At 38.1% G+C, this 12,551-nt stretch overlaps 1 protein-coding gene across 3 annotated transcripts in view; it reads left to right on the top strand.

Moving 5' to 3' along the window:
- The window catches only part of cntln (centlein, centrosomal protein), a 183,158-nt gene that overhangs the window by 25,099 nt on the left and 145,508 nt on the right, over positions 1 to 12,551 (top strand). For all 3 annotated transcript variants that reach the window (XM_039694577.2, XM_039694574.2, XM_039694584.2), the window contains 3 exons: positions 1,213 to 1,346; positions 1,427 to 1,589; positions 1,734 to 1,898. In XM_039694577.2, coding sequence (XP_039550511.2) covers positions 1,213 to 1,346; positions 1,427 to 1,589; positions 1,734 to 1,898 — 462 coding nt within the window. The remainder of the gene's footprint in view (positions 1 to 1,212; positions 1,347 to 1,426; positions 1,590 to 1,733; positions 1,899 to 12,551) is intronic.

The raw sequence follows: 12,551 nt of genomic DNA on the forward strand, positions 1-12,551 counted from the left end.
ATAGGTTGTGGCCCAACAACTGCTGCCTCTGGTTTTAAAGTTGGAACTGCTTCATGTTTTAGTAACAGTTTCTTGTTGAATCCGGCATTGAATTCGTGGAGATTCTGGAAGCTGTCTTCCGTAAAATCAGATATATAGGTACAGGTACAGGTCTAAAGAATATTTTTGCTAAAGAATATTTTTGCGAAAAATGTCCGCCCAGTAGAAAAAAAGTTTTGCTCAGCAAGAAAAAAAAAATTAAAGGGAACATTGATAGGCGGGTCCACAATGCGCGTACACTCTGCTTATTACACACACCGAGATGCCCAGCATCACACAAAATTGCCAAATATTAAAAATAAAAGGATTACAATATACAATATTAATATCGTGTACACAAAGATCTGGCTTGTACCGTAGATGGTCTGCTTGTGCGCTTTAATTCTGGTCTTGAGCAGATCCGTTTGCTCTCTGAAGAGGTTTTCAGTCTTTCCGCTTGCAAATTCTGCCATGTAAATAGTAAATCTGCCATGGTGAGAGTCCAACTGAAGGGAACATGAAATTACTCTATGATTACACTATGTTACGCCTAAAACACACCCTTTACTCATTAAGAAAATAGAGATAACCCATTTAGACTATGCGCTGGGCGAGCTGACCACTTGTGCCGACATTTAAAATGTCTTGACTTATTAATTCATAAATATGATTCCTTTTTTATTGAGTCACACCACATGGTATTTTACAACCTGCATAAAGACTGCCTGGTCATAAAAGGCTAAAGATAACAAGAAGAACACAGCAACACAGTCATTTGTGTCTAGAGGGGTCCTTTCTTTGACATATTTTTCTTGTTCTATGTGTTTTTCCCTGCATATTTATATGACACTTGCCTTAAAGTAGACTTTGTTCACAACACATCATTATGATGTGGCAGACACGTTTTTTATTTAACATATTTTTTAATAAGTGACACAGATTTCTTTTTTATCATTAAAAGAAACGATGAAACCAAACAACTTAAGATTTTCTTTTGAAGGATTTCATGATTTGTTTTTCTAGAAATGTATTTTAATTGAGAAATTAACAGAAGAAACATGTGTATTGTATGTAAATGACTGCATGTATGAATTGTGTTTCTAAGGGATTTTTGAATAAACTGATCTAGACCAGAAAATTAACGTTGTGTCATTAACTCGGCCGCCAATAAACATTCGTTGTGTTCTCTTTCAGAATTTGGAAGAGGAAGTATTCAGAAGCAGACAGGACATGCTAGAGGCTCAAAGTCGCTCAAATGCTTTGTCCCTTCAGCTTTCCTCTGTAGAACGGGAAGGAGCTGACAAAGAACAGCAGCTCTGTCAAATCAAGTAAGCAGCGATTGCACAGATCTGGCTGAGCTTTGATTGACCCTGACCATGTGAGTTGATCGTGATTTGTGTGCGTCCAGGCGCGAGCTACAGGACTTGCAGTGTCTATACAAGCAGAGTGTGGAACATGCAGGAGAACAGGCCCAGCTTATTCAGCAGCTGGAAGGGCTTAACCTGGACACGCAAAGAGTCCTGCGCAGCCAAGAGGAGGCCCATACGGCAGACGCGGTCTCCTACCAGAAGGTACAGGAGCGCATCTGTTGTGCGAACTTAGCGCCTGTCCTCACAAGTCAACGTGGTGCCCCTGGGGGGGTGAACTTGTGTTCTAGCAAGGACTTAACTGCATTAACCGAGCTTGTCCTTCACTGTCTGTTTCTGCTGTGACAGCTCTACAGCGAGCTGAGCGTGTCATACCAGGCCCTTTGGCACAGCCAGGAACCACTCCGCCAGCGGGAAGCAGCCCTCAGCATGCAGCTCAGCCAGAGAGATCAGCAGATCCAAGAACTCCAGGCACAGCTGCAGAGTTTCACAGCAGCCGCGGGGCACTGTGAGGTGAGTCCGTGTGGGGAGCACCATGACAGATTTACATCATGCTCAATGCCCTTTGTATGCAAAGCAAGCTGAATGAGCACTTCAGCAAAACCACACACCGTTCATTTCCTTTTTCTCCTCTTAGTAAAACCGCATCCATAATAAATGAAATGCCTTTCAGTAAGAGATGAATGGGAAGAGATGTCCAGGAGTTTTTGTTCATTTTTGCAATTCTCTCTCTCTCTCTCATATCATATATACCTACTTGTATATAAGTAGGTTTTAAATAATAAAATAAAGATGGCAGACAGGAAGTTTGGTTGACGATGGCAAAATTGGTATCTATATTTAATAACCAAAGAAATCTATTAAGACCAATGTCCTTACAATAGGCACATTTATTCAAATGTTATTAGCATTTTTGGAAATGTTAACTTTTTTACCACAAGGTGGCGCTTCCCCGAAACCTTTTGTCCTCAGAGTGAGCCCATATGTGTGTGTCAAATTTGGTGAAAATATCTCATTTCGTTTTGAAATTAGAGACATTTATAAACATAAAAAAATGACCCACACCTGAATGTGGAGGATTTTTGAAAGTTGCAGGATTTTAACTGTGACACGATGATTAAACGCTGACAGGATGCACGTAACTAAGAGCTGTCCGTTAAAGATGCAATTATGATGAAGTAATATGTCCCAAAGCATGCCTAATCTTCTTCTACACACTCAAAAGTATGTTTTTTTTCTTTATAAAACCAGTACATACTTTTAAGGCAAAGAATAAGACACAGCTAGTCAGTCACCGAGCGCCACACACAAACAGCAGCCACCTTTTACAAACAACAAGCTTATGCTGTGTTCACAACATTGTAATTATGAAATAATTACGGCAACCCCTGACATTCTACCCAGAGCTGTTCCCGTCCTGTCCTCGAACTCGAATGTATGCGTTTCTATGTCAACACTATCAATGCAGTAATTAATCTTAAGCAGTCAGGTGGAACAAGGCAGAGCTCTGTGAGTTGTTTGTTTATTATTATTGTAATGTTATGTGCTTTGAAGGAGGTGTGGCTTTAGAGAGTGCTGTGAAGTAGGGCTGGGCGATATGGACCAAAAGTCAAATCCCGATATATTCAGGTATCGGGGAATAAAGCGGGAAAAAAAAAAACTTTTTCGCAGTAGCCGTTTCTCAATATGCGTACTTGTCTGTACTTGTGTTCTTGTGGACTTGTGAAACGTCATCAGTCGCTGCCCAAGTACTGTTCCAATTCAAAGTCCACATCTAGCCAAGTCCACTTCAAATCCCCGGATGTGTTCTTGATCCGCCCCGTTTACCGAGGATGCATCGAGAGGTGACTTGTGTGGACTTGAGATAGCCAGGTAACCCAGAATGCACCTCGCACCAACCAGCAAGCGTCAATGGGAGAGGAGAAAATCCGCGAAATATCAAAATACTACTTTTATTGAGTCATGAAATGTCATTTTAAGAGTGTATCAGGCGAGAATGTGGTTGTTTAAATCTCAAATCTGTAGTTTATTTATAAAGATAGCGCCTATCTGAAAAATGCATCTGACGTTTTCGGAGTTCTGACATCCAAGCCTTCAGCGGACACTCAGCGAGATCAACCCCGACTGAAACAGCTTATCCTCGGCTAGTGCTTCTGACGTTTGCCGCCGGCTCTGATCTCTAGTCTAGTGGATAAACCTTGAAGTATAATAATTCGTCTTGTGTATAAGTCTTTGGTCTCATAAGTCTTTGGTCTCAATCTTTGGTCTCATTAAACTATAGTTTGTTCCATGGCAAAAAAAATAAATAAATAAATTAAAAAAATTAAAAAAGTTTTTGAGCTTTCATAACTTTATGGCTATTTAACTTTAACAACATTTTTTATATTATCTTCACTATATGAGCAATAAAATAAAATGACATAACCCATAATTATTATTATTATTATAATTATTAAAACAAAAAGATCATGTTCATTTAATTTGTTATAAATATGCAGTGAAGAGAATCGCGTTGCCTGAACCACATGGCTAATATTTTGTTGTTGTTTTTTTTGTTAATGAAAAGAGGCTGAGTGGTGTTTTATAACATTTCGTTTTATTGTTTACGAAAAGATGCAGAGTTGTAGCAAATTTTGTTTTATTGTTGCCTAAAATATAGGCTATAAAGAGATTACGGAGTAGAGCGTGCTGCTGAGTGACGCGATCAAGTACGCTCTGTTCCATTTGCAGAAGAACCGGACTTGCGTCCTCTCGTCCTCGGGAGTTCGTTCTCCGGAGTCGAACTTGGCAAGTCTGAACTACCAAGGACGCAAGTCCGAAGTCTGCATACTTGGTATTGAGAAACGGCTAGTGTTTCCTCTAGGATTTTTTCCAGCTGTTGTGTCAGCGATATTCCTAAGAGCCACTCCCCCTTGCCTTAGGTGTTTAAACCTCGCCTAAGTATTATAATATGAAAGCCTCCAATTTAGAGCGGCAAATATATTATCGATAATGCGCACCCCGTGCGCAAAATTATGCACTTGAAGCACGCTTCACATTTAAAGGTTTAACCACAACGCGAAGAGATATTTGATTCTTAGTATATTATATCTACGCAACAGTTTATTGAGCCTTTCCTTTTAACAGTTTTAAATTTCAGTTACAGTGCGCTTGAAGAACAATTGGTGCTCACTTCTCCAGTGCTGTAATCTAACAGACACTCGGGAGAAAGGAATATGATTTAGAAAGTAGTGCTGTGTTGAAAAAATCGATTCACCAATTCAGAATCGATTTTCATATTAATTTCTAAAGATCGATCCGTAACTCAGAGAATCGATTTATTAATAGGCCTACATTTTCCCCGTGAACTTTAACTTGCCGCGAGTGATCCCTATGTGCGCATTGAAAGCTTTCACTCAGCGCGCACATTGTTACGACAATGGACTTTGATTCATTAAACCGTTCATTCAACGAACACGTTCAAAAAAGCAGATTCATTAAAATAGATGAAACAACTTCAGGGTGTTAATTATTTTTAACTTTGAGTTCCACTTGTCAAGGCTCAGCTGAGCAGGAATGGGCTATATGCACGCATAAATTCCGCATTTGACGCAAGGATGCTCGTCCATTTCCGGTTGTGGAGATTAAAGCGGAGGAGAACCGAGGAAAACGGGATTATGGCAGAGTCTTCAATATTTACTGTCCTCCAGTCTTTGAAATGAAACGTACATACGTTTAGACGTAATTTTATATATAGTTATATTTATTTACTATAATTTTAAAAAGAAGCATAAACACAACGAGGGGTGTCTGTTTTATCTGTTTTTGTGACTAACGTTTCTTTAGTATAACCATGGAGTATAAAATTCAATATAAATTCTCGGTATTGCATTGGACTCTACGATCGGCGGAAGTTATCGAGCATCCCTAATGCTTCACCGGAAATACCGCCGTGCATAGAGCCCATGCGTCGCATGGGCAACACTGAAGCTGATGCTTCATTATTATATGGCATTGATTCAATGCGTGACTCACTGATTTTTCCCCGCGGCTTCCTCGCGCTGTGGGATGCTGACCAGCGCTGCTGCTGATGCGCATTTATGGTAAATACCCGTAACATGAACGTTAAAAGGATGATTCGACAACTATTTCGCGTTCCTTTGACACGGCAACCTTTCCACGAATACATACAGTATATGACTTCAAAGACAGACGCAGGTAATCGCATGCGCTCTGCCGATCTCTCTCATTCACTTCTGTAGGCTACACATCACCACGATAAACAGTCTCGTTATCATTATGAACATGTCTAACATTCAATATACATGCATGAAGTTCAAAACAAGAAGGGTATAGCCTTATAAAAAAACGTGAATATCACGGTTCCTGCGGTTACTTGCAATCCTCCTGCTGATATACCTCTGCGTCCTCTGTCGTCTACACCAGTGCAAGTTTGTGAAAGCAGTTGTATCAACACGGAAGGGGGATTGTTCTTTACAACAATCAATACTACATTAATTTGCAGTTGATTGTCTATAATAATAGTATCAATATGTTGCCTAACTACAGTCCTGTAATTCAGGTAACAGCTTTTTTCAAAAACAATTATCTAAATCTCGAAGATCGGATCGAATCGAATAATGATAATCGATTCAAGATCTTAAGAATCGGAATCGAATCGATTCTTGAAATTTGAATCAAAACCCAGCTCTATTAGAAAGTGCAATAAACTCCAGCAAGATAAAGTCATTTTATGCTAACCATAGACATTTGTCTACAAATAAAGTATAATAGTAGGAACATTGATCTTGAAGAGAGTGTCATCGAGTTACTGTCGTAACTGAACGTGACGCTTTGTTTGAATGCCTAATGGAGAATGAATGAAGAGACATTAGCTTTAACTTAATGACTTAAATATATATTTTTTAGGAATTAATTAATACCTTTATTAAAGCTGCAGTCCGGCGTTTTTCCTCTTTGTTGCCATCTCTGTTCAAAATCTGCAATTGCTGTCATTCGTGGAATTATCAACTTTACATGAGTTGTATTTCAACACCCTCGACACGGCACAGTGTGGATGAACTCAGTGCTAGAGGAGAATGTGAGACTGTCAGTCAACACGCCAGTGTGGATACTGTCATTCAAAATCACAGATTATTCTTTTTGGAAGTATTTTCACCGGAAAATGTCATCCGAACTTGGAAGAAACTCTGAAGTCCAAACGAAGTATTCTGCATTTTACAGTCCTGCATTTTACAGTCCACATGTAGCCTACTAGCCAAGACGTAATGACACAAAGACATGCTTGAATCTCCCGCTTAAATCCACCACTACCACTGGAATTAAAAATATATATATATATATATATATATATATATATATTACAAGCTTACCATTTTGAATCGAGCTAAGGCAAGCAGATAGTGTTGAACTCTGGCTGGTTATGTATTTTCTCAAATATGTATTTTGTATCATTTTTAACCCCAAAAAAGCTATGGACTGCAGCTTTAAGCAAGGATGCATTCAATTGATCTAAAGTGACAGTTCATAATGTTACATAAGCTTTCCATTTCAGATAAATGCTGTTCTTTTGATCTTGCTATTCATCAAATATTTTTTTTTTACTCAACTGTTGTCAACATTGATAAAAAAAAAAATTGGAACAAAAAATGTCTGAAGAGTCATGTGAGTGAAGACTGGAATAATGATGTTGAAATTTCATGTTTCATCACAGGAATAAATTTAATTTGAAAATATATTCAAAAATATTCACGGCACGGCGTTATTTCCGGTGAAGGTGTAAGGATGCTCGATAACTTCCGCCGATCATAGAGTCAAATGCAATAGCGAGAGTTTATATTGAATTTTATACTCCATGGTTATACTAATGAAACGTTAGTCACAAAAACAGATAAAACAGACACCCCTCGTTGTGTTTATGCTTCTTTTTAAAATTATATTAAATAAACATAACTATATATAAAATTACATCTAAACGTATGTACGTTTCGTTTCAAAGACGGGAGGACAGTAAATATTGAAGACTCTCCCATAATCCCGTTTTCTCCGGTTTTCCTCCGCTTTAATCTACACAACCGGAAATGGACGAGCATCCTTGCGTCAAATGCGGAACTTATGCGTGCATATAGCCCATATTTCACAATATTACTATTTTTATTGTATTTTAGATCAAATAAATGCAGCCTTAGAAGAGACTTCTTTTAAAAACATTTAAAACAAATACCAATCCCAAACTTTTGAAGTTTGGGAAGGTTCCTCTGTGTAGTTCTGGGATTTTTGCTCACCCCACGGGATGAGATCTTGTGTGGAGCCAGTGGTCTTGTATGTCTTCCATTTTCGTTCAGTTGCTCCCACAGTTTATTTTTTTTCACACCAAGCTGCTTGCCTATTGTAGATTCACTCTTCCCAGCCTGGTGCAGGTCTACAATTTTCTTCCTGGTGTCCAACAGCTCTTTGGTCTTGGCCATGGCTGAGTTTGGAGTGTGACTGTTTGAGGCTGTGGACAGGTGTCTTCTATCAGAGCCCGTCTAACGGAGAGCCTTGGCACTTCCTATTAGCCCCATTGTGCATCACCTTGGTTGCAGTTCTATTAGAATTCCACTGGAGGTGATCGCGGGCGAGAGCAGAATGAATGGGAGTCTATGGGGCTAAACGGCTAAATGTGTCTCTTTCACCTGCTTGTCGTTAAATCAAAATAGATTTTATTGTTGATTCTGCAAGTTCCATATAGATTGTAGGCCAAAAGTCGAATGAACGAGTACTTATGTCCTTTTGATTTCTTACAGGTTAGGCTGTTGTTGGCAGGAACATGCTAGCATTCTGCTATTGTGTGACGTCATCACAACTTAAAAATGCAATTTTCAGCTGAGTGTATTATCTTAGCCCTCTCTTTTGAATGCAACTTTCAAATTACTTGACAAAAAATTACATCCTGAGAAAAGTGGATTTCTGGGGGTGAAACCCCATTGACTCCCATTCATTCTGCACTCGACCGTGAGCGCTCCCGCATGGACAGAAACGCGTTACTGCAGCCAATCCAGAACCCGGAAGTAACCAGTGCCAATTCTCTTCAATTAGACCTTAGGTGTTTCTCAATGTCAAGGATACTTCCTTGGCAGGACGGGTCCTTCCAAGTCATTTCCTTCAGAGGCTAGGCAAGGGTCCTCTTTAGCGTTCGGAGAACATGTAAATGGAACAGGCTAGCAAGTGCACGTCATTGCGTCATTACATCAGTGAAAGGTCCGCTTCGGCGCTGCAAAAATCATTGTGCTGGTGTACTGCACTGTTTAAATACACTTGACAGTCCTTATTTTGTCTTGTCAGTCCTCATAGAAATAAATAAATAAAGGGATAGTGTACAACCAGGCGGTTGTTATAGTGAATACAACCCCGCAAACTCTAAAGCAGAGGGGTCTTGATCAGCCGGTTGTATTCGCTGTAACAACCGCCTCGCTATACATTTTCCCACTTATAACATGGCTACCTACCAAATAAATCAATAATTTGACACAAAATATTGATTAAAAGGAGTTTATTCATTCAAAAACGATTATATTACCGGAGTTAACAGAACCTCCATAGCAACATGATCTAACGTTAGCTGTTAACACATGCAATTGTAAAATATGTGACCAACAAAAAAGGCTATGAAGTAAAAATTAAAAAGTTAATCACCAGTAAAAGGGAAGAGCTTTAAATCCCCTCAGCAAATTTGAGCCGATATGTTAAATAGTTTAACAAACATTAAATAAATGGCTAAACTGAAATTATACTTGCTTACATTTGAAAGCATATTGCCGTTATCACTCCGACTCCGCTAACGGTCGACATTTTTTAGTTTTTGAACAAGATAGCAAAGCTGCGCATAGGATTGTTGGTGATTTAAGACCGCGAAGGCTACACATATGCATCCTTTCCTGTGTATGGGATATTTTCCGAACGAAGGACTCAGTCCTTGGTTGAAATTCTGAGGATCCTCGACATTGGAACAGTCCTTCGACGGACATCGATGACGTAGCATCCTCGAAATTCCGGCTTCCGAGGATCCTTCCTTGACATTGAGAAACGCCTCTTCTCTGCTTTTATACAGATAAGGGGTTCAAACAGGTGCCAATAATACAGGTAACGAGTGGAGGACAGAAGAGCTTCTTAAAGAAGTTACAGGTTTGTGAGAGCCAGAAATCTTGCTGGTTTGTGGGTGACCAAATACTTCTTTTCCACCATAATTTACAAATGAATTCTTTAAAAATCCTACAATGTGATTTCCTAAAAAATTTTTTTCTTCTCATTTTGTCTCTCATAGTTGAAGTGTACCAATGATGAAAATGACAGACCTAACTCATTATTCTTAGTAGGAGAATTTGCACAATCAGTGGCTGACTAAATACTTTTTGGCCCCACTATATGTGTTGTCTTTGTTTATACACATGTGCGTCCTTACAGTGATACACACCACATAATGTTGAGTATGACTATGACCAGTAATCCATGCATGCTTTTTGCAGAGTTCTGCTTTGAATTATAAAATTGTGTTTACTGAACACATGTAGCGACTGCCTTGCTGTTTTGTTTCTTAACTGTTTTTCCTACAGACATCAAAGTGATCTGATCAGTTATCCCAAGGTATAACACAGTCAAGAGGGCTTTCCTTTCCCCACTATAATTGCACTGACTGGGATGTGTATTCTGTAATCTGATATTCTGTATCAGCTTCTTCCTGAACACCTGTTAAATTGTAATGCACTGGTTGTAGAGCTTTATTTTAATTTTAAATGTTAGGAATGATCAAAGTGCTGATCAGCAAAGGGAGATGCGCGAGACCAGACTCTCATTTGAATACGGTAGGAGTGATGGAGCAAGGAAAGTCAAAAAAAAAAAAAGAGAAGCCCATTGTGTTGCTGGTTGGGGTTAAAGATGAGCTCAAAGGCTAGTTCAGACTGGAATCATGTTCTTCTGTGGTTAGAAAGATAGATCTGGCCTGTCCCATATAAATAATCTTAATTTCAAAGATTCAGTACAAACTTTGCCTCAGTGGGATTAAGCCAAATACATTTATTTTTGAAACAACTACATTTTATCCCTATTTCTAATTACTGTTTATTGCATGAATAATAATATGCTTAGTTTTTAATTAATACTACTATTGACAACAATTATAATATAATAATAATAATAATATAACATTGTTCCTCTGTGTAATAATGGCTTGATAAAGGAATGTTTTATGACCTAAAAATGGGAAATTTTTACATAATGATCAGCTGACTGTTAAAAATAATTTAATTTGTGAGAAGAAAGTGTCCACTAATTTAAGTGAAAGAAGAGACATGAAACAGCACAGATGGAATTTGTTGCCTAAGTCAACAGACCATTACAATTCCGCACAAATATATATATATATATATATATATATATACTTATATACTGTGTATATATATATATATATATATATATATATATATATATATATATATATGACCAATCAGAATCAAGTTTCCAAAGAGCCAGAGATGTTTTTTTTATGCAAGGTGTAATTGTGCAAGTACCCTCTCTAGAATTTGTACAAAAGCAACAATAGTGCATTGTTTATTGTTGATGATAATTATCAACTTTTTTTTTTTGTAATTCAACTTTTTTTATTGTTCAACAGTCAAAACATCATAGTACATCACATTATTCAGTAATCACCTTTACAATTACACATTCCGATAATTATCAACTTTAATCATCAACTAGACTTTTTTTTTTTCAACTCCAGATGTAACATGGGTTGTTTTTGAACTTGTCATTTCTACAGATGGTCTGTTGGATTGTGATCTGAACTTTGACTGGGCCACTGTGTCTCTTTTTCTGTATTTTCAGTCATTGTTCTTTGGAAATAAATGCCAGTGATCTATTTTCCCCTAGGATTTGTCTATGCTCTGATACATCCATATTTCCTTTTATCTCTCTGTTTCCTGCGGCAGTCTGATGTAACAACGTGACCCGGTTGTCACTATGCTGTCTGTGTCATTCTCTGATCTACAGTAAATCAGCATTTAAGCCTTGTAGATTCTCCTTTTCTAGTCAAAAGCCATTGAAAACCAAATCTAGAATTGGCCTCCTGAGGATTACAGAGGAAGTGTTGCATCTTGCAGTCTATTAGCAACACATTTAACACTCCATGTGGCAGATTGGTGGCAGCAAAGAGGTTTATTGCAGCTTTTGTTCAATTGTTTATGTAATCTAGCTATTATACTGAGTGACAATGTTTTTTTTTTTTCATGAATACTGACAAAGACTGTTAGAACCGCATAACTGCTCATATCTTGGTAAGTGTTTGTTGCTCCTCTAAGATCTATATCTGGAAAATTGATCTTGCAACCTGGATTGATTGGATATGCAGATTTTATTAGCTTGTTTTGAGTGAATTCATTGATTAATCCCAGAATTAATTGTTTTTTTTTTAATGTGTTAAGCCAGAGTTTTATAGACAGCCAAAGACATTTAGGGGCTACTTAATCAGCTTTATCACCTATAGAAGTATTTATTTAATAGGTGGAATGTTATGAATTTAATTAAACTTTGAGATTGAGAGAAACCTCCCTAGTGATGAAATTTCAATGTCTCTCTCCCAATTTCTCCCTATTCCAGAGCCCAGACTCTCTTCTCAACATCTGCCTCTGCGTGTTATTAGTGTTAGTGAAAGCCGAGCTGTCAGATGTATAATTGAAGTGTCCGCTCCCTGCACACATGGCTTGTTATGTGGGGTCATGTTTAGATGAGTAGATGTGTTTCTTTTGATCACTATCTGACGCTCAAACCCTGAGCTTCCAGCATACTGAGAGGCTGCCGATGTGTTTGCCTTTAAATCTTTAGGAGGCAGTGCCTCCATCACTGTGGGCTGCTTTGCCAGTTTGTTTCACTCAATTTGTTTAGATAACATTAGCTGCATGATGTCTCATCAGGCCTATTGTACTTCCACAGCAAATGCTTCTTAAACTTTTCAGAGTACACCCTTTGTATCTTTAAAGTCAGCATGAAACAGAAGTTGCGACAGTCTTTTCTTCCCTGTTGTGATGTACAGTATATCTGAGTGAAATTGCTTCTCAAACAAGAAAAAACCCTTTAATTTTGTCCTATTGATTAGATTGTTGTGCCAGTAAGTTATATAAATATTTTATATAT

Source organism: Pimephales promelas, chromosome 6 (genome assembly GCF_988280905.1).
Source record: "Pimephales promelas chromosome 6, fPimPro1.hap1.1, whole genome shotgun sequence".
NCBI classification, from domain to species: Eukaryota; Metazoa; Chordata; class Actinopteri; order Cypriniformes; family Leuciscidae; genus Pimephales; species Pimephales promelas.